The following is a 22,361-nucleotide window of genomic DNA, read 5'->3' as shown; positions in this document are numbered from 1 at the left end:
TTTATGCGCTTGGTACTAATATGCATGATTGCTTATAATATCCTAATCATAAAATAGCATAAAGAACCTGATTATATAAAAGCCCTAATAGATATAGAGCCCTTTTAAGGGGTAAAGGAGTCCTATTAGAAAACATAAGAAAAATTATTCTATAGGTGGTTATTGGGTTGTGATTTGCTTGCTGTGTTTTTGCTTGCTGTATTTTTGCCTTTAATGTGCTAAGGTTGTGTTATAAAAACCATTGTTAATATAGTTAAAGATCTAGAGAAATAAGAACTTAGTCCTAGTGTGGTAACAATAAGATGGTTGTTAATTGTCAGTCAGGAGTGCTAGGCAGAAGCTGCCTCACCAAAGTCGCAGAGTCAGTATGGGGTAAACTTCTTAGATAAATGCAACTGACAACTTTTGCAGAAAGATTAATTTTTGTATTAACAAGAATATAATTCTACTCTGTACTATTTCCCTATGACACTGTTACCTTTCAGTTAAGGTCACCATAAAAACGGAAAATAGGTTTACAATCACCTGACCTGCATAAAATGTTAATAGCCCCAAGGCCAGAAGATCAGGTGCTAAGAATTACTATAGAATTAGAAAGCAAAAAAATCCTGCTTTTCCTAAAAATCAAAATGATGTAATGCTAATCCTGTGTAATCATGAGTAAGCATCTTGTACCTTGAAAACGTTCTGTGAAAGGGTATAAAACCGGCTGTCAAAAAAGGAAAACACAGACTTGGCCCTATCAAGGCTAGTCTCACGTGTCTTCTCTCTCTCACCGACGCCGTTCATCCTGAGGGTACCCCCTGGATCCTGCCGAGGCTGGACCCCGGCAGGTTGCCATTGCCTTCTCCAGTAAACACTCACTAGGTCTGACTATCTCTTTAGAGGATTTGAAATCTGTGAACTAAATAGACCCACATGATGACAATGGTAGGACTGAGCTTTCAGCTGTTCCTCAGTGGAAGTGCATTTCACCTGTTTTGGTGTGAAAACCTCTTTAAGAATCCAAAGAGAACCTGTACCTAGGATTTCTTGGAGAACCCAATTAAGGAAACTCCCACTCTGGTCCAAAATAGAAACCAGAAGTTGTCTTTAATTTCTGCAACAGACCTGCCCTCCAGCCTTGCCTCTCTCCAACTGCCAATCTTCTTCCACACTCAAGTCTGAGCTGCAAACCTGACTATATCACACCCCAACAAAATGCTATGGTAGATTCCCATCATCTACCTAAAGAATAAAAGCTAACTTCACTGGACAGTCCAAGCCCTCCCATAGCCCAGTTCTCCATCTGCCACCTTAATCAACACTAGCAAACGACTTGCAGTTCCATGCACAAACCCTGCTGTCACATGCCTTTGTGTTCCTACCCACGCTGTTCCTTCTACCAGAATTTCAATACCATCCTATGCTAGCCTCCTCACTGCCTGGCTAACTCCTCCTCCTTCAAGGCTCATGGTCTCCAGAAACTCTTCCTTGATCTCCCTGCTTTCAATCACTCTTTTATGCTCCCCCAGGGTAATACGGATGCTCTCACTGCACTGTGCTGAATGAAACCCCTTCCCAACAAGATTGTAGGCCACAAGCACTGATTTGGTCTCATGCTTGTACTCCTGGATGCGTGCTAAGTCACTTCAATTGTGTCTGACTCTTTGCAATTCTACGGAGCATAGCCTGCCAGGCTCGCCTGTCCATGTGATTCTCCAGACAAGAAGACTGGAGTGTGCTGCCACGCCCTCCTCTAGGGGATCTTAATCACCCAGGGATCGAACCTGTGTCTCTTACATCTCTTGCACTGGCAGGCAGGTTCTTTACCACTAGCACCACCTGAGAAGCCCTAAGCTGGTACTCTTAACACTGAGCAAATCGCATGGCAAAGAATAGGATTGGTTGAATTCTATAAATTCCATCAAGTCCTGCCCATCATGTCCCAAGGATTCCAGCTCACCTGTACTTGTGAGTGCAACTGATCAATCTTCTGCTGTTGCCTCTCCACAATCTGAAAGGCAAAGTTATCAAGGACGATTGTAAACACATGCTAATAGTGGGGCCAGATGGCAAGAGGCTGCACTAAGATCTGCAGTTTGACTATGATCTCAACTGGCTATAGACAATTAATAGTGAGAATAGAGTGAAAACAAGAAATATAAACCAGACTCCCTATCCTGGCTACTTAGCTTCACAGTCCTATGCTCCAGTCACAGAGGTTTAAACAAAGAGGAATGCAATGTGGAGGATCCATGACTGCCACGGGGAAGTCAGGTGGAGAGAGACACCTTCACCCTGATGACTGTCGGCCAGTAGAATTAACTTCATATACATATACAGTGTACCTTCTGGTTCTTTGGTGAAGGACATGACTGAAAATTCAGTTTAACGAAGCCAGTCCTGTTCAGGGCTGTGAAAATTTTTCACTGATAGCTTTGGTCCCACTGTTCGAGGAGGGAACCTAAACAGGTCCAGTGTCCTGTCCTATGAGACCCCAGGTACTCTCTGAACCATTTCTGTGTCTTTTCTGCTGACATTCAAACAAGTCTCTCTGGTAGGTCCTGGGCTCCTTCTTCTATGCTGAATTAAGGGTCACCTCATTGGCTAAAACTCTGCTCAGTGCAAGAGGTTCTGTAGAGGGCCTGAGCCATGAAGGAAGTGTACCAAGCTTCAGTGCACCATTTTGGTACATCTAAGTTTGGATATTCAGAGGCATGTCCTTCCCTAACTTTGCTTGCCAGTACTAAGGATGGCTATCTAAAATGTGAATTTATTATGCAGGGATGGCTTCTGGGAAAAGGGAGGAAAAACTCTGGGTAACAGATGCTAGGGGGCTCGGGACCAGAAATTCATGGTTCCCTACCAAAACCCAATCTTCTGCTTCCTCTAAGCCTACCCCCTTACAGCCTGGACGCCCTCAGTCACCTTTCGAAGGGAATCACATTCCTTCTGCCAGGACTCCACTTCCACTTGGGGACCTTGTCCTTGTTGAGCTGGACCTTCTCCACTGGCATCTTCCACACACTGCTTATCTTGCAGGCTGAAAGACAGTAGCCTCTTCAAGAACTCTAAATCAGAGAGATGTGGCTTTGATTCCTGATACTGCTATTTACTGGGCAAGACAAGTAGGCCCTTCCAAGTCATAGCTGGGGATAATTGCTTAGGTCTGTTTAAAGTAGGGAATGCCACACAAAAGCTGCTTACTCAGTCTATGTTAGTTCCCTTCCCTAGAGGTCAGCATCTATACAATGTGCCAGCAATTCTTTACCTACCCAAGGCTTCTTTATTCTTTGTTTTGATACTTAAAAGTAAACATTCATCACATGTATTTAAATTACAAAAGTCACACATATAGGATAGAGAAATTTTAGAAAATACAAAAAACCCAAAAAGTCCTTTTTTCTTTGCACACCCAATCTGGAACAGACCCAACTTTGTCCCCTAACCACAATCACTTTCATCATGGGCCATATGTTGAGATAAACAACAGGATTACTGTGGTTGAATGTGGGATGAGAAATCCAATCCATCCCATCAAAAATTGGATTTGGTCCAAGAGGCTGTTGAAACACAGCCACATTTTCAGAAACTGCTATTAATATGGAAGAAGTTCCCAAGACACCCTGAGAGTACATTATAGCATCTTGTTTTGTTCTCAGAACCTGCTGTGGCAATTGAGAGAAATCCCTAGGGCTAAGGAGAAGTAACAGATGCTCCTGGTAGCCTTCACAAGATTCACCATGTGGATAACCCTCAGTCATCAGCACCAGGATCTACTTCTGCAAATACAGATCCTCACTTCCCAGTTTATAAAGTGCTCCCATTCATTCAACACATACATATTCAAGAATTATTACCCAATACTATTATGATGCCAGGCACTGGGTTGCATCTTTTCAAAGGACAGTGGAAAACCCCACTGCACCACTATACCACCCACATTCCATCTCAAAGACACAGTCCCTGCTCATAAACAGTTTTCCTATTACTTACAATCCAAAGAAAACAAAGCTCAGAGAAGTGAGTGAGTTGCCCAAAGTCAAACAAGCAGTGAGTAGGGTAGCCAGGACCAGAACCTAGCTCTCCGCTTCTTTCTAAACCCTCAGGGCTATTTACCTATGTCGGGTGGAGGAGAAGTCAGCTTCCCTCTGTCTCAGGCTTTCCAGTTGAACTTCCCTTTCTCTGCAGGCTGCCTGGGTCTCCGCCAGCAAACTCTCCAGCTCAATCACTCTCTCCTGCAGCTCTGTGCTCTTCAACTCAGAATCCTTAAGCTGAGAGACAGGAGTCCACATGCTTAGGTCAACAAGCAGGGAAGACTTTGGGTGTTATTTCAAAAACTTTGCAGTTCAGTTGTGATGTGAGTCTGGACATGACTCCCTTGGGATTTTCCTTTCAGGACACCACAAGGTCACTGCATGCAGCAGAGGTTGAGAAAGCCTCCCCCCCGCCACCACCAACTTGCCCCAGGTATTGCTCATTGCTGCTACCTGCTGGCTCTGCTTCTGATGATCTTCCAGAGTGGGCAGGTCAGCCAAGTAGCGCTCCAAGGTCTCAATACGCTGCTGCTTCTCCCGGTTCTGCTCAGATTCCTTCTGACATTTCTTTTTCAAATTATTAATATGTTTATCACGACCCTTGACCTATTGGAAAGAAATGTTAAGAATCCTTCTCCACTGACCCCTCTACCATCTTGAACGTTAACTATTTTTTTGAAGTGAATACTGTCTTTGACCTTAGGACTATAAATGTTTTCTACTACCATGAAGTCAGGAAGTTGAACAAATTTTGCCATTGGAGATTAGGACATAAAATAGAGTTATCACACAAGAACTTTCCATTCAAGGGCAAGGAAGAAGGGATTCTTGGGCAGTTTTCAAAACCTGGTAGCTCTACTGTATAATAAACAATTTCTCTGGTCTTTGTTCAAGTTCCTGGAGGTAACATCTAAACTCTTAGAATATCCTAAATAATAGGTGTGTCTTTGTTATTCACAGTGGACCAGTTCAGTTCAGTTGTGTCCGACTCTTTGTGACTCCATGAACCGCAGCACTCCAGGCCTCCCTGTCCATCATCAACTCCCGGAGCCTACCCAAACTCATGTCCATTGAGTCAGTGATGCCATACAACCATCTCATCCTCTGTTGTCCCCTTCTCCTGCCCTCAATCTTTCCCAGCAATAGGTCTTTTCAAATGAGTCAGCTCTTCGCATCAGGTGGCCAAAGTATTGCAGTTTCAGCTTCAACATCAGTCCTTCCAATGAACACCCAGGACTGATCTCCTTTAGGATGGACTGGTTGGATCTCCTTGCAGTCCAAGGGACTCTCAAGAGTCTTCTCCGACACCACAGTTCAAAAGCATCAATTCTTCTGTGCTCAGCCTTCTTTACAGTCCAACTCTTTTTTTTTTTTTTTCCATTTATTTTTATTAGTTGGAGGCTAAATACTTTACAATATTGTAGTGGTTTTTGCCATACATTGACATGAATCAGCCATGGATTTACATGTATTCCCCATCCCGATTCCCCTTCCCACCTCCCTCTCCACCCGATCCCTCTGGGTCTTCCCAGTGTACCAGCCCTGAGCACTTGTCTCATGCATCCAATCTGGGCTGGTGATCTGTTTCACCCTTGATAATATACATGTTTTGATGCTGTTCTCTCTAAATATCCCACCCTTGCCTTCTCCCACAGAGTCCAAAAGTCTGTTCTGTACATCTGTGTCTCTTTTTCTGTTTTGCATATAGGGTTATCGTTACCATCTTTCTAAATTCCATATATATGCGTTAGTATACTGTATTGGTCTTTATCTTTCTGGCTTACTTCACTCTGTATAATGGGCTCCAGTTTCATCCATCTCTATAGTCCAACTCTTACATCCATACATGACTACTGGAAAAACCATAGCCTTGACTAGATGGACCTTTGTTGGCAAAGTAAGTCTCTGCTTTTTCAAATGCTGTCTCAGTTCAGTTCAGTTCAGTCACTCCATTATGTCCAACTCTGCGACCCCATGAACCGCAGCACACCAGGCCTCCCTGTCCATCACCAACTCCTGGAGTCCACCCAAACCCATGTCCATCGAGTTGGTGATGCCATACAACCATCTCATTCTCTGTCATCCCCTTCTCCTTCTGCCCTCAGTCTTTCCCAGCATCAGGGTCTTTTCAAATGGGTCAGTTCTTCGCATCAGGTGGCCAAAGTATCGGAATATGCAGTCTAGGTTGGTCATAACTTTCCTTCCAAGGAGTAAGCGTCTTTTAATTTCATGGCCGTAGTCACCACCTGCAGTGATTTTGGAGCCCAGAAAAATAAAGTCAGCCACTGTTTCCACTGTTTCCCCATCTATTTGCCATGAAGTGATGGGACTGGATGCCATGATCTTAGTTTTCTGAATGTTGAGCTTTAAGCCAACTTTTTCACTCCCCTCTTTCACTTTCATCAAGAGGCTCTTTAGTTCTTCACTTTCTGCCATAAGCGTGGTGTCATCTGCATATCTGAGGTTATTGATATTTCTCCCGGCAATCTTGATTCCAGCTTGTGCTTCCTCCAGCCCAGCATTTCTCATGATGTACTCTGCATATAAGTTAAATAAGCAGGGTGACAGTATACAGCCTTGATATACTCCTTTTCCTATTTGGAACCAGTCTGTTGTTCCATGTCCAGTTCTAACTGTTGCTTCCTGACCTGCATACAGGTCTCTCAAGAGGCAGGTCAGGTGGTCTAGTATTCCCATCTCTTGAAGAATTTCCCACAGTTGATTGTGATCCACACAGTCAAAGGCTTTGGCATAGTCGATAAAGCAGAAATAGATGTTTTTCTGGAACTCCCTTGCTTTTTCAGTGATCCAGGGGATGTTTGCAATTTGATCTCTGGTTCCTCTGGCTTTCCTAAATCCAGCTTGAACATCTGGAAGTTCATGGTTCACATATTGCTGAACCCTGGCTTGGAGAATTTTGAGCATTACTTTACTAGCGTGTGAGATGAGTGCAGTTGTGCGGTAGTTTGAGCATTCTTTGGCGTTGCCATTCTTTGGGACTGGAATGAAAACTGATCTTTTCCACTTCTGTGGCCACTGGTGAGTTTTCCAAATTTGCTGGCATATTGAGTGCAGCACTTTCACAGCATCATCTTTTAGGATTTGAAACAGCTCAACTGGGATTCCATCACCTCCACTAAGCTTTGTTTGTAGTGATGCTTCCTAAGGCCCACTTGACATCATATTCCAGGATGTCTGGCTCTAGGTGAGTGATTACAGCATCATGATTAACTGGGTCGTGAAGATCTTTTTTGTACAGTTCTACTGTGTATTCTTGCCACCTCTTCTTAATATCTTCTACTTCTGTTAGGTCCGTACCATTTCTGTCCTTTATTGAGCCCATCTTTGCATGAAATGTTCCCTTGGTACCTCTAATTTTCTTGAAGAGATCGCTAGTCTTTCCCATTCTATTGTTTGCCTCTATTTCTTTGCACTGACCGCTGAGGAAGGCTTTCTTATCTCTCCTTGCTATTCTTTGAAACTCTGCTTTCAAATGGGTATATCTTTCCTTTTCTCCTTTGCTTTTCACTTCTCTTCTTTTCACAGCTATTTGGAAAGCCTCCTCAGACAGCCATTTTGCTTTTTTGCATTTCTTTTTCTTGGGGATGGTCTTGATCCCTGTCTCCTGTACGATGTCATGAACCTCCATCCATAGTTCATCAGGCACTCTATCAGATCTAGTCCCTTAAATCTATTTCTTACTTCCACTGTATAATCATAAGGGATTTTCTTTAGGTCATATCTGAATGGTTCAGTGGTTTTCCCCACTTTCTTCAATTTAAGTCTGAATTTGGCAATAAGGAGTTCATGATCTGAGCCATAATCCACTCCTGGTCTTGTTTTTGCTGACTTTATAGAGCTTCTGTATCTTTGGTTGCAAAGAATATAATCAATCTGATTTTGGTGTTGGCCATCTAGTGATGTCCATGTGTAGAATCTTCTCTTATGTTGTTGGAAGAGGGTGTTTGCTATGACCAGTGCGTTCTCTTGGCAAAACTCTATTAGCCTTTGCCTGGCTTCATTCTGTACTCCAAGGCCAAATTTGCCTGTTACTCCAGGTGTTTCTTGACTTCCTACTTTTGCATTCCAGTCCCCTATAATGAAAAGGACATCTTTTTTGGGTGTTAGTTCTAAAAGGTCTTGTAGGTCTTCATAGAACCGTTCAACTTCAGCTTCTTCAGCGTTACTGGTTGGGGCATTCACTTGGATTACCATGATATTGAATGGTTTGCCTTGGAAACGAACAGAGATCATTCTGTCGTTTTTGAGATTGCATCCAAGTACTGCATTTCGGACTCTTTTGTTGACTATGATGGCTACTCCATTTCTTCTAAGGGATTCCTGCCCACAGTAGTAGACATAATGGTTATCTGAGTTAAATTCACCCATTCCAGTCCATTTTAATTCGCGGATTCCTAAAATGTCAATGTTCACTCTTGCCATCTCCTGTTTGACCACTTCCAGTTTGCCTTGATTCATGGACCTAACGTTCCAGGTTCCTATGCAATATTGCTCAGTGGACCAGAGTGCACCATAAATGCATTTATGCTAATTAGATGACTCAGAATAGGAACTGATCACTATAAAAACCAATGGAGTTGAACCCAACTTCCTGTGAAGAGGGGACAAAGACAGGAGATTTGAGTTCAATCATGCCTACATGATAAAATCCCAATTAAAAACTGTGGACACCAAAGCTCAATGGAGCTTCCTGGTTGATGAACACATGCATGTGCTGGGAGGATGACAGGTTCTAATTCCAAAAGGGAAAAGGTATGGAAGCCCTGCTTTGAGGACTTTCCCAGACCTCATCCTATTTGTCTCTTTACTTGGCTTATCATGATTTGTATAACAAAACTGTAATCTGTGGAATTAGTGAACCTGAAGGCGTCATGGGAACCCCTGGATTTATAGTCAGTTGATCAGAAATATAGGCAATCTAGGGAACCGAAAACTTGCAGTTGGCATCTGAAATAGTAAATAAGCAGTCTTTTGGAGGACCGTGTCCTTTAAACTTGTGGGGTCTGATGCTAACTCTGAGTGGTTTGCATCAGAACTGAATTGCAAAAGTATATATAACCGTACAGATAGCATTCATACAGCCCACCTGGTCTGTTCTGATGAGACAGGTAATGCATTCTTCTCTAAACACTTCATATAATATAAAGCTAAGCAATCATCTGGAAGGGCTAGTGAAGACTGTAAACTCCTTGAGAGGAGGGGCTATGTCCATTTTGCTTTTATCAAATCGCCAACACACAGCACAATGCTTGGCACTAAGCAGACAATTAAGATCTGCTGAATGGAAACTTTACTATTACAGCTTTTCTTTGGCTTATGAAAAAGGAAGCTGGAGATAAAGCAGAGAAAAAGGCAGATTTATTGATGCCAAAGAGGCTCAGGCCTAATTTGATCCAAAGACAACACAGTACTAAGAAGGATCCCTGAAAATCAGTTAAAAGCTTTACCCCAGGTACAATCTGTACCCTTCAAGCTCCATGTGATTCCCCAGATTCTCACATCTTAATATGCATCAGAATCACATGGGAAGCTTACTGAAAATGCTGATGGCCAACTCTTAATTAAAAAAATGGTAGGCCAGTCAGAGATGTTTATTTTTTCTCCCTTCCAAAATATTTTTAGAATGACAGGCATAAAATAAAATACCAATTCTTAAAAGGCAACAGAGGAGACAAAAGTATACAAGATAGGGGCTTCGGTGACGGTTCAGTGGCAAAGAATCTGCCTGCCAATGAAAGAGACATGGGTTTGATCCCTGGTCTGGAAGATTCCACGTACTGTGGAACAACTAAGCCCCAGAGCCACAACTAATGAACCCATGCTCTAGAGCCCCAGAACCACAACTACTGAAGCCTGCATGCTCTGGAGGCTGTGCTTCACAACAAGAGAAGACAAAGAGAAATCACACCACCACTAGAGTGTAGCTCCTGCTCACCACAACTAGAGAAAAGCCCATGCAGCAACAAAGATGCAGCACAGCCCCCCAAAAACAAATAAAAAGAGTATATAAGATAGTTCAAGATGTTTTCAGAATATGAAAGGGAATGGGAGGGACAAATGATTTGGAGCAGAGGAGTTATAATTTGCAGTAGGAGTCACAGACAACTTGGAAGACAATGTGCCCTTCACAACCCACAAGAATCCCTGTACTTGAAACATGAGATACCTGAGGCAGGTAGGTATAAGCCATAAACCTGAAAAATAGGGGAATTCATTGGAAGTCTAGATTCAGGTTAGCTGGATATCATTCTCACCCTAGGTTTTCCCAAAAGGAATCTGGAGGTTTATTCTTTGTGGAGAAATAAAATCAGAGAGAGCCCAGCCCAGGGGTATCAGTCATGGCAGAGAGACAGAGAATGAAGCACTGGGTTGAAAATAAGCATAAATAAGAATCTATGTGTAGAACTACGGGACTTTAAACCTAATTTCCTTCTCAGTGTTGAGAACCCAAAGGCCAAAAGCATTCCTGTCCCCAGCCTCCCCACCAGGCAGCAGACTGAAGATTCTTTTCTAGAGAGAGTAAGATGAGACATCAGATATTGACATTTAAGGGTTCCCAAGTGAAAAGGGAAGACTAAGTCTGATCATCCCATAGGGAAGCCCACCAGGCAATTTTCATGAACCCAGAGCTTCCATGCAATTTAAAAATACTATATTCTTAAGTATGAGCACTCTTTCATTCAAGGATCATCAATCCTCTAATGTGAAAAACACAAAAACAAAATAAGACCTGAAGGAAACACTATAAGCATATGCAGACATCCCAAAAGGAATAATCAATATCATCAGAGAAAAGATATTGCATTCATGAAACTAAAACAGCAAAAAAATGCAGTAAGTAAGAGAACACTATTCAGAAATACAGACGTATATGTCAGGAGAAAGAAAAGAGCTGAGGACAGCTAATTCTGCAGACTGGGGCTGGGCAGAGAATCACTAATTTTTATTATCAACATTGAAATCTGATAACAAGTTGGTTATTTAACTTAGACACATGTATTATTTTGATTAAAAAGGTTTTTTTCTTTTTTTTTAAACAAGCCTCTAAGTCCATGCTATACCAATGGCACCAACATCACCTGGTAAGATTGTCAGAAATGCAGAATCCCAGGGCTGCCTCCCCTTCCAGAACTACTGAATCTGGATCTGTATTTTCATCAAGATCTTCAAATGATTCTTAAACACATTAAAGTTTAAGAATCACTGCTTTAGCTGACTTTGATGCAAGTGGTTCAGAGCTAAACATTATTACACTGGCCCCCCAAGAACATCTATATTAGAGCAACCCGTGAACAGAACCAGAAGACTTAGCTCTTTCTATGATAACCAATCTCAACCTGAGGCAATTCTAAGAGCACTGGCAAAAACATAAAAACTCCCAAAATAGCTGCATATGTGGGATTCTTCACCTACTTTTTAGGTAGAAGTGAGAAGAAATCATGCTGAATGATGTACCACAGGTACATCTTCCAACAGTACCATTTGGTATGACTAGTCAGACTGGTTTTTCACCTAGGCCAGCTGGTTCCCCATCACAACCTGGGACAGTGAGAGATTATACAGCTTTCCCTGTCTGTGACAGTTTTTTGTGGAGATAAAGCAGATATGAAGGGTTCCATTTCAAACAAAACAGTCCTGCATGAGAAGTCAATGTAGGGTGTCTCACCCAATTGTCTCCTCCAGGTTCCAAGAATAGTTTGGCAGGAAAGGGCGGACTGCCAATTCTTTTGTGAATTAGAAAGCTATCAGCTCCTTAGCTCACCCTTTCTTCCTGTTTCTTCCCTTCCTCTGAATGCTTCTGCAGTGCCACTCTGAGTGACTCTCTGATGAGCTGGACTTCAACTTCTGAAGCAGAGAGTTTCTTTTCAAGCTCGATCTTCTCTTTGCTCAAGGCTTCTGTCTTCTGTGCAAACTGTGCACGTAAGAAAGTGTTCTCTCGCTGCAATTCCTGCAGAAAGATTCACAACATGTAACGGTTCCTTACCCTGAGAGTCCCATGTACTTTACTTATACCTAGCATACTTTGTGGTCGAATATCAACTTTTTCTAAGAATTTCCTCAGGCAGTGCTTCTCAAAGTGTGGTCCTAGGACTAACAGGAGTTTCCTTTGGTAAAGAGTCCACCTGCAATGTGGGAGACCTGGGTTGGGAAGATCCCCTGGAGAAGGGAAAGGCTACTGACTCCAGTATTTTGGCCTAGAGAATTTCATGGACTGTATAGTCCATGGAGTCACAAAGAGTTGGACACAACTGAGCTACTTTCACTTTCAGGACTAACAGCTTCAGCATTACCTGGGAACTTGTTAGAAATGCAAATTCTTAAGCCCAACTCCCAGGCCCAGTGAATCAGAAACTCTGGGGATGGGTATTAATAATCTGTGTTTTAATAAGTCCTCCAGGTGATTCAGATGCACACTCAAATTTAAACCACTGGCTTAAAGCAATATTCAAGGACCAGTCATGTAACAAAGGAATACAGGACAATATATGAGCAGACCTGGGCTCAAGGCCTGGTTCTCCTCCACTCATTCTTTATATGATTTAAGGCCAATTCTTCCTCCTTCTTGGGCCTCAATTTTCTCATCAGTAAATGAGAAGACAGATATATTTTATGTAATGGCCATTCTCACACTAACATTCTGATTCTCCAAGATGGAACACTGAAGATGGAACAATGTCTTAAGAAGCCCAGTAGGTGGCAAAGGCAGCTGTACTTAGTACTACAGTCTAATACTCATCACTCAAAAGCCCAAATTGCAGAAGAAGCTTGGCCAACATCTTTCAGAGCTATTGACCTAAGTAAGAGTACAATTTTCCCTCAGTTGCTCCTAGACATGGAAGAATAAAAATGGGAATGGCTTTAAATCCCATACTACCTCTGCTGCTCTTTTCATTTGGCCAGGGCCGGTAGATCAAGACTTCTCAGAACATCACTCAATTCTGGGACCTTACTATGAACCTTGCTCTTCTCCCAAGTATGGCCTGATGTCAAGGCACCTGGACTTCCACTTGATTCCATCCTCAGGCCTTTTCTGTCCCGTCAAGAGCAGAACAGGAGATGCTTTATAATTAGAATGTTTACTCTCTGAGGGCAGGAATACCTTACTTCACTTGGTCCATTTTCTATCTCCTGGATACCTATCAGTGCCAAGCACAGGGAAGATCCTGAGTTATGACAAGCAGAATGCCATCCTGGCTGCCAAAGCTTACCTGCAGCCTCAGCAAGCAGACATCCCCAAAGGGGGCAGGGCGGCCTAAAAGAGCACTGTGGACTTGCAGTTCACTCTCTCGTACCTTCTGCTCCAGCTGAGAGATATGTTTCCTCTGCCTGCAAAAGTAAGAACAGAATGAAGCCCAGGGTCCTGACACAAACCCACTTGCAATATGAACCCCAACTTTAACAGGTAAAAACCACACTTTGTAAACAAAGACCTTGGATTCTTAGGTTGTGCAATTTCCTGAAGGAGGAAACGCAAATGAGAAAACTGACTGAGGTGAAATGAACAAAGATTAGCTGCAAAGAACCAGCTACTTCCTCTAGGCATTCCCCACAGCCCCTGCAGATATGCAACAAACTTATCACATTATTCACACACAGGACTAGGCTCCTTATCCTGAGGTAAAGCAGGGGTCTAAACAGAGGAGGATGCACCGCCCCTGGGGAGATGTCATCAGCAGGGGCTGGGAGAGCAGAGGCTGGCCCGATGGCCCCTTGCCCCCTTACTTGTCAATAAGGAGCTCCTTTTCCTTCAGAAGGTGTTCATTACTGTTCAAGATGCTGATCCATTGTGCTGGGTCTAACGTGGGCAATGAAGGAGAAAAACCAGCAGGATGGTGGCAGACGGCTCCATTCTGAAGCTGAAAGACAAGCAGGCCCAGTGGGACTTAATGTTAACCTACAGGCACCGGAAAGCACCTATGAAGCACCCAGCTGTGTCTGCAGTCAAGAGTCACTTTGGCTCAGTCTGAGAAGGCCCACTGTTTATGAAATAATTTTAGCTCTGATGCATGACTGGAAAGAACCTGCTTGACAGACTTCTGCCAACTGGACACTCCCTGCTCAGAAAGGCTCTAGTTTCTAAGAAAAGGTCAGTTTATCTTTCATTATCTGGAACAAAAGCAAATCAGGAGCTAAGATGCCCTCACCAACCAGGAAAGGAGAATGTGTCCTGCTTCCTTTCTCCCCATTCTTAAGAAGTACAAGAACTTTCAAAAAACAAAACAAAACAAAAAAACAAACACAACAGTAGTACAGTGGAAAGAATATGGGACTAAAAGATAGTTTTTGAACCCTAGAGCTCTGCCACTGAAACCAGCTCTGTGACCCTGGACAGATTACTTATTCTAAGAACCTGATAAATTTCTACGTTTACCTCTCAGAGTGCCGTAAGGATCAGATAGGATTCTCTATGTTGAAGTACCTCACCGAGTGTTATGTAAGTACGTACACACACCATCAGTGTCAGTGTCCTACTGCTGGGTTTTCCTTTGTAACCCTCTGCTTTGGAGAACCTATCTGGTGTTTAGAACTGACAGATTTGATGACATTCACAAGATTTCATTTCCTATGTACAAACATCTTCCCTCCTTTTTACAAACACTTTCTTTGGAGTCAAAACTTATAAGAAAAAAAGATTAGCACAGAAACTGCAAAGTCCAAGGAAAGAAAGGCCTCTACCTGCATTTGCTCCATCTGTAAACGGATCAACTCCAGCTGCTGCCGACAAGTGCTGAGCTCACAAGATCGCTCGCGGGAATGCCAAGGGTCAGGATTCGGCTGCCATACCTGAGAAGGTAGAGGTTTGGAGAGCCCAGGAGCAGGCTGGAGTCCCAAAGGAAGAACCCCACTGGCACCAGGGTGTGGTCCATTCCGCTCACATACTGCCCCGCTGCCTGGTGCCTTCTTGGTCTCAGGCAACCCTTTGTATAGCTCCTTGTTTGTGTCGGTTCTCGGGTTGTGGAAGTAGACTCGGTAGTGGGGATCTGAATAAAGTGTCTCCAGCATTGCCGACTGATTGAGGGTAGACTCCATATTGGGAACATCAAACTTTCTCGCCTCTTCTTCCCTTTCATGGCCCACTGCTGGAAACCAGGACTGCTCAACTCCATTTTCTCCAGCAGCACCACAAAGATACATGAAATCTCTAGAAAGGCCTGGAGAACGTTTCATTGAACAGAGGTCTCCATTTCTTGTCATCCCCACACTTTCAGCCAACCCTGACAAAGGAAGTTTGGAAGAGGGTCCGGCAGCAGAATTCGGCTTGGCAGGAGAGGTCCCCAAAGTAGAAGGTATCACATGGGCTGTTGGAATGGTTACGTGGCTTTTGATGGGCTGGAAAGAAGGGCTGCTACTTGAACTGCAAAAATCTGTGGAGAGAATAGTCTTCCGTAAGTCAAAACCGAAGCAGCAAGCTTTTTTTCAGTTTGGCTGCTATTCCAGACATTCTCTGCCTGAGACCAGGCAGAGAGGGCACCGTCACAAGTATCAGGCAGAAAAATATAGCAGCCTAAATGGGAGATGTGTGTTCTAGGATCTCAAATGCCATTCCCAGGGCAAACCAAAGCAAGGTAACATTGGCTTCACTTTTAATTTATACTCTGTTCTTTGTATGTGAATAACAAAAATCCTGTTAGTCAACAAAGCTGAAAACTGAACTTAAAAAAAAAAAATCACTTACTTAAGGGAACTGGATTAAGTCCGAGTCTTCCAAGAGCTGGGCTATAAGCTATAATCCAATCTAATAAAAATGTCTTTTCCAAGGGCTGCCAGAATCCTCTTTAATCTCCAAAAGTTCCACAGCAAAGGTGAACAATGAATCTAAACTATCCAAAGAATAAGGCAAACTGGATAGTGTGGCTGTGTATCTGGGGCAGGGAGCACCGCATCTGAATCAGGATTCTGCTCTCTCTCCCACACGCCAGACCTGACTGCCAGGATATGTGAAGTTATTCTTAGCAACTCTCAGGTTTCATTCTAGCCCAGTGAGCACTCTCAACTGGTAAACACTGAAATCCTCTATTTTTTACTTTGCCTTTTATTTTCCCCCTTGTTTGTATATAAATGTGATTTTTCACTTTCCTTGAGACTGGATTTATGTTTCCTTTAGCTCCTGCCTAGTCTTGGGAGACAACCCTCTGGTTGGCTCTGCTGCAGAAGGTTCATATTTTTACTATTTCCAACTTTCAAGTGCTGCTGTGAAGAGGACTACAAGGTCATAGAACTAACACAGGGCAGTGAGCTACAAGCAAAGTACAAGGCAGGAAACTGAGGAAACATACCTGTTACCCTTAGCAGGCAGGAAACTGAGTGAGGGAGACAAGGAATAAAATGTCTTCCTTTTTCAACTATGTCCAATATTCTTTTCCAAACTAAGCAACATCTACCGTGGAGAACAGATCTCTGATTTGTTTCATTTTCCATCAACCAACACAACACACTCAGCTAATGAGGACAGATACTAACCTTTCCCAGAATTAAATGGGTATAGATCTGCTATCATCTTCTCACATGGGTTTGTAAGCACTTCTTTAAAAACAAGCAAGCCAAATTATCCCTTATAATGTATGCAGAGTATCTAATGTCCTCTACTCAGATGATCGTGGGGATATATAAAATACCATAGTAAAAACAAACAAGAAGCAAAACAACCAGTAATTTTTGATGACATGCATCAGCTTCTCAGGACCAAGAAAGAAGGACATTTCAAGAGTCAAAGGACACCGTTTTTGATGTCCCAAAACTTAAATACAGAACTAGTCAACAGGGTTAAGGCAGACTGGTGGTGATGAAGATTCTAAGACTAGAAAGCTCTCTACTTGAAATCTCCCATAATGACACCATAATATTCTCTCATCAAGGGTCCCGACTCTCCAAATATAATTATGGAACAGAAGGCAGTAAGATTTTGGTTATGAGGGCTGCTACTACGCTGAACTCAGCAACACCTCCTCCCATTCTCCCTCCATGGCACCACTCTCTCTCACGACTTCACCAAATTCAGTTTTGAGCCCATAATGCCCAAAGTAGTAATGCCAAAACCAAAGTCAAGAAGAAAGGTACCAACTGCCCAAAAGAATATTGTTTCTCTAATTTGCCGGCAAATGTGGTCCATCTATGGATGATAAAATGAGGTCTGTCAGCATTTGTCATTTATCTACTGAGTTTATCTATTTACATTAAGGAAACTGTGTGATTCTGAAAAAGTACTATAAAATGTCAAGTTACATTAAAGTCAGGCTTGTGTTTTAGAGCATTTTGAAACAAAATAGCAACACATTTTCAAAAGGGTCACTATCTTCTATAACTTTCAAAGGCGATTCAAATTCAGCATATGAGATATGTGATTTTTGAATATGAGCTATTTCAAATCCTAAAAGATGATGCTGTGAAAGTGCTGCACTCAATATGCCAGCAAATTTGGAAAACTCACCAGTGGCCACAGAAGTGGAAAAGATCAGTTTTCATTCCAGTCCCAAAGAATGGCAATGCCAAAGAATGCTCAAACTACCGCACAACTGCACTCATCTCACACGCTAGTAAAGTAATGCTCAAAATTCTCCAAGCCAGGGTTCAGCAATATGTGAACCATGAACTTCCAGATGTTCAAGCTGGATTTAGGAAAGCCAGAGGAACCAGAGATCAAATTGCAAACATCCCCTGGATCACTGAAAAAGCAAGGGAGTTCCAGAAAAACATCTATTTCTGCTTTATCGACTATGCCAAAGCCTTTGACTGTGTGGATCACAATCAACTGTGGGAAATTCTTCAAGAGATGGGAATACTAGACCACCTGACCTGCCTCTTGAGAGACCTGTATGCAGGTCAGGAAGCAACAGTTAGAACTGGACATGGAACAACAGACTGGTTCCAAATAGGAAAAGGAGTATATCAAGGCTGTATACTGTCACCCTGCTTATTTAACTTATATGCAGAGTACATCATGAGAAATGCTGGGCTGGAGGAAGCACAAGCTGGAATCAAGATTGCCGGGAGAAATATCAATAACCTCAGATATGCAGATGACACCACGCTTATGGCAGAAAGTGAAGAACTAAAGAGCCTCTTGATGAAAGTGAAAGAGGGGAGTGAAAAAGTTGGCTTAAAGCTCAACATTCAGAAAACTAAGATCATGGCATCCAGTCCCATCACTTCATGGCAAATAGATGGGGAAACAGTGGCTGACTTTATTTTTCTGGGCTCCAAAATCACTGCAGGTGGTGACTACGGCCATGAAATTAAAAGACGCTTACTCCTTGGAAGGAAAGTTATGACCAACCTAGAAAGCATATTAAAAAGCAGAGACATTACTTTGCCAACAAAGGTCCGTCTAGTCAAGGCTATGGTTTTTTCAGTAGTCATGTATGGATGTAAGAGTTGGGACTATAAAGAAGGCTGAGCGCAGAAGAACTGATGCTTTTGAACTGTGGTGTTGGAGAAGACTCTTCAGAGTCCCTTGGATGGCAAGGAGATCCAACCAGTCCATCCTAAAGGAGATCAGTCCTAGGTGTTCATTGGAAGTACTGATGTTGAAGCTGAAACTCCAATACTTTGGCCACCTGATGCGAAAAGCTGACTTGTTTGAAAAGACCCTGATGCTGGGAGAGACTGAGGGCAGGAGGAGAAGGGGATGACAGGATGAGACGGTTGGATGGCATCACTGACTCAACAGATATGAATCTGGGTGAACTCCGGGAGTTGGTGATGGACAGGGAGGCCTGGCGTGCTGCGGTTTTTGGGGTTGCAGAGAGCCCGACACGACTGAGCAACTGAACTGAATTATGTGATTATTTAGAAAAGTTTACAATTCACCAAATCATTGGCTTTCTGCCACTTCAAGGATGTATCTCTAAATCTCTCCTTTCCTCAAACATACTCCCTGTCCCCTCAACTCCCACCCCCCATGAAAAGCAATTCATTCTTTCTAGCAACCGTCCTTTCTTAGTAAGAGGTAGACTTAGCTATTGCTAAATTTTGATCACATCTGCCTATATCCCTTACTGGCTTATGAAGTACGGTAGTCTGAAATAAGCCAGTGATGATTTCAGTCTTTGTCAAAAAACTGAAAGACTTCTGAAATCTCAGGTATCTACCTCCATCCTGTCCCTTGAGAATCTTCAAGGTAAAACACCTTAGTGAATGGTAGAATCACAAACCTAAATGGGGAATTCCCTGGCAGTTCAATGGTTAGGACTCCATGCTTTCACTGCCGAGGCCTGGGTTCAATCGTGGGTTGGGGAACTAAGATCCCACAAGTTGCACAACACGACCAGGAAAAGCAAAACGAAACAAAAAACCCTAAATGTCCATCAGCAAATGAACCTAAAGCTATGGTACGTATATTCAATGGAGTATTACTTAACCATAAAAAAGAAAAGAAAGAAAAATGAAATAATGCCATTTGCAGTAACATGAATGGACCTAGAGATTATCATACTGAGTCAGACAAAGACAAATATCATATCATACGGTATCACTTATATGTGGAACCTAAAAAAAAATGATACAAATAAACTTATTTACAAACAGAAAATAGACTCATAGACTTAGAGAATGAATTTATGGTTACCAAATGGGAAAGGTGAAGGGGAAGGAAAAATTAGGATTTGGGGATTAACATACTATTGTAATCAACAAGGACCTACTGTATAGCACAGGGATTTCTACTCAAACATTTTATAATAATCTAAATGGGAAATGAATATGAAAAAGAATAGATATATGTGTATATATAACTGAATTACTTTGCCGTACACTTGAAACTAACACATTGTAAATCAGCTGCACTCCACCATAAAATAAAAAATTTTTTAAACAGAAAAAAAGAACACCTAATGAACTATATTTTATACCAGTCACAAATGTTCTTGTCAACTGGGCTCCAAATAAACCAAGATACAGTCATGAACAAAATGAGCAAAAAGTAAAATTAAGACCACAGTATATAACATGGCAGAAAAGAAACCTTAGATCCTTTTAAAAGAAACTTCTAGACCAATGGCTTTGGCCACCGTGTCAAGACTACTATAATTTAAAAAAGAACACATGACTGGCAATTCCCTGGTGGTCCAGTGGTTAAGACCCTGAGCTTTCACCTCTGGGGACCCAGGTTGATCTCTGGTCAGGTAACTGAGATCAGTTGTGGTAATAAGCCACACACTCAGACAAAAAAACTAAAAATAAAAATGCACTAGGAAGGAAATATAAATATATATTTCCCCAAAGATATAAAAAGCATGCAGAGTTACACACAATCTGTGTAACAATTTGACTGGATGAAATACAGCCAGTCAGTTTAACAGGGGGAAAAATCTAGACAATTGTTTGATTTTTAAAATCTCTATTTTCATTACACAAGTGATGGAAAGAATACTACAGGTGGGAGACCTGAATCTGATAATTAGCTGTGTGACATTAGGCAACTCACTTAACCCTGTGTGGAATCTGTGTTACTCATTAGCAAAAAAGAACCGGATTAAGTGATTTTTAAAGTCCTGTCTAGTAAAATCTACTATTCCATTTACTCAATATTTACTGACACTATGCCCATATACATAGCTATCAAATCAAATGCCAGGTGCCCAGGAGTCAGTACTAGTATTTTATTCTTCAAAATAGAAGATTTTTTCCCACATTTTTTTTTTTAAAACAGCTTTACTGAGATATAGTTCACATACCATACAATTTTCACCCACTTGAGACACACAATTCAATGGCTTTTTAGTATATTCACAGAATTATGTGACCATCACTACAATCAAGTTTAGAATATTTTCATCATCCTCAAAAAAAACCTTTTTACCCTCTAGAGGTCATGCTGCATTTACTCTAACTTCATAGCCTTAGGCAACCACTAAGTCTCCTTTCTGTCTCTATATAAATTGGCCTATTTTGGACACTTCATACAAATGGAATCATATAATATGTGGTCTTTGTATCTGGCTTTTTTTACTCAGCATGGATTTTTTAACGTTCATCCAGTTTGTGGGGTGTATTCATACTTCATTTCTTTTTATTGCTCCACAGTATTCTATAATATGAATATACAACATTTTATTCATCTATTTGTTAACTGATAGACATTGGATTGTTTCCATTTTTTGGTTATTATCATTAACCAACACTGCTATGAACATTTGTGTACAAGTTGTTGTGCGGATGTATGTTTTCATCTTCTCTTGAGTATATACACCCAGGAGTAGATTTGCTGAGCCATGATGCAACTCTATGTTTAACCTTTTAAGGAATTGTCAAACAGCTTTCCAAAGCAGCTGCAACATTTTACATTCCCACCAGCAATGTACAGGCTCCAGTATCTCTACATTCCCACCAACACTTATTATTATCTTTTTGGTTATAGCCATCCAAGTGGGTGTAACATCTGAGAAAGTACCAAAGTAATTAGTTTTGTGACTTTAATCAGCTCATTTAATCACTTTGAAATTCAGCTTTCTCTTTTGTAGATTGGAAATAAAATATCTCTTGGGACTTCCCTGTTGATTCAGTGATTAAGACTCCATGCTCCCATTGCAGGGGGCTAGGGTTTGTTCTCTGGTCAGGGAACTAGATCTCATATGTCACAACTAAAAATCTCAAGTGCCGCAACTAAGACCAAGCACTTAAAAAAAAATGCATAGAATTCTTAATGGTATTAATGAAAAAAACAGTATTCATCATAAAGTATTTGATAAACAGTAGTTAATTATTATCACTAGGTTTTCTGTCCTCCTAGGAACCCACCATCTAAATGAAAAGAAAAAAAAAATTACTCTTGTGAAGTACAACCTTACAGCTTTTTGCCATTTTTTCTTTTTAATTTTTTATTGGGATATTTTATTTACAAAGCAGCCTAACAGCTATTACTTAAGTGCAAAAACAAGTGGCAGAAAAAATAAAGTATAAGATTGCAAAAAGGAAGATCAGTAATGGGAGAAAGGGATGTGAAAAGTTTGGTCAAGACACTTCACTAAATCATGAAAAATAAGATAAACATAGCTGGGAGGGGCAAGAGAAGATGAGAATAGCACAAATGGGTCCAGATTAAAGAAGGAAAGAGCCCAGGTATCAAAAAAAAAAGAGAAAAGTTCTGTGCTTTCATAGCATAGTTAAGACAATATACTTGAGGACAGTAAGAAATATGTCTGGGGCTTCCCTGGTGGCTCAGTGGTAAAGAATCCGCCTGCCAAAGCAGGAGACAAGGATTCAATCCCTGGTCCAGGAAGATTCCATGTGCCACTGAGAAACTAAGCCCGTGTGCCCACAACTACTGAGCATGTGCTCTAGAGCCCTGGAGCCGCAACTACTGAGCCCACATGCCCCAACTAT

At 41.8% G+C, this 22,361-nt stretch overlaps 1 protein-coding gene across 1 annotated transcript in view; it reads right to left on the bottom strand.

Moving 5' to 3' along the window:
• CEP85 (centrosomal protein 85) overlaps window positions 1-22,361 on the bottom strand; it is a 38,006-nt gene that overhangs the window by 5,898 nt on the left and 9,747 nt on the right. Inside the window, exons 4-11 of the mRNA XM_061148276.1 lie at window positions 14,718-15,406; window positions 13,764-13,897; window positions 13,250-13,367; window positions 11,803-11,988; window positions 4,473-4,625; window positions 4,102-4,256; window positions 2,911-3,025; window positions 1,946-1,996 (exon numbers count right to left, since the gene is read on the bottom strand). Coding sequence (XP_061004259.1) covers window positions 1,946-1,996; window positions 2,911-3,025; window positions 4,102-4,256; window positions 4,473-4,625; window positions 11,803-11,988; window positions 13,250-13,367; window positions 13,764-13,897; window positions 14,718-15,406 — 1,601 coding nt within the window. The remainder of the gene's footprint in view (window positions 1-1,945; window positions 1,997-2,910; window positions 3,026-4,101; window positions 4,257-4,472; window positions 4,626-11,802; window positions 11,989-13,249; window positions 13,368-13,763; window positions 13,898-14,717; window positions 15,407-22,361) is intronic.

The sequence above is a fragment of the Dama dama genome, chromosome 8, assembly GCF_033118175.1.
Source record: "Dama dama isolate Ldn47 chromosome 8, ASM3311817v1, whole genome shotgun sequence".
NCBI lineage: Eukaryota > Metazoa > Chordata > Mammalia > Artiodactyla > Cervidae > Dama > Dama dama.
Note: the sequence above shows the minus strand (reverse complement) of the source record. Positions and strands in the feature narration are given on the sequence as shown.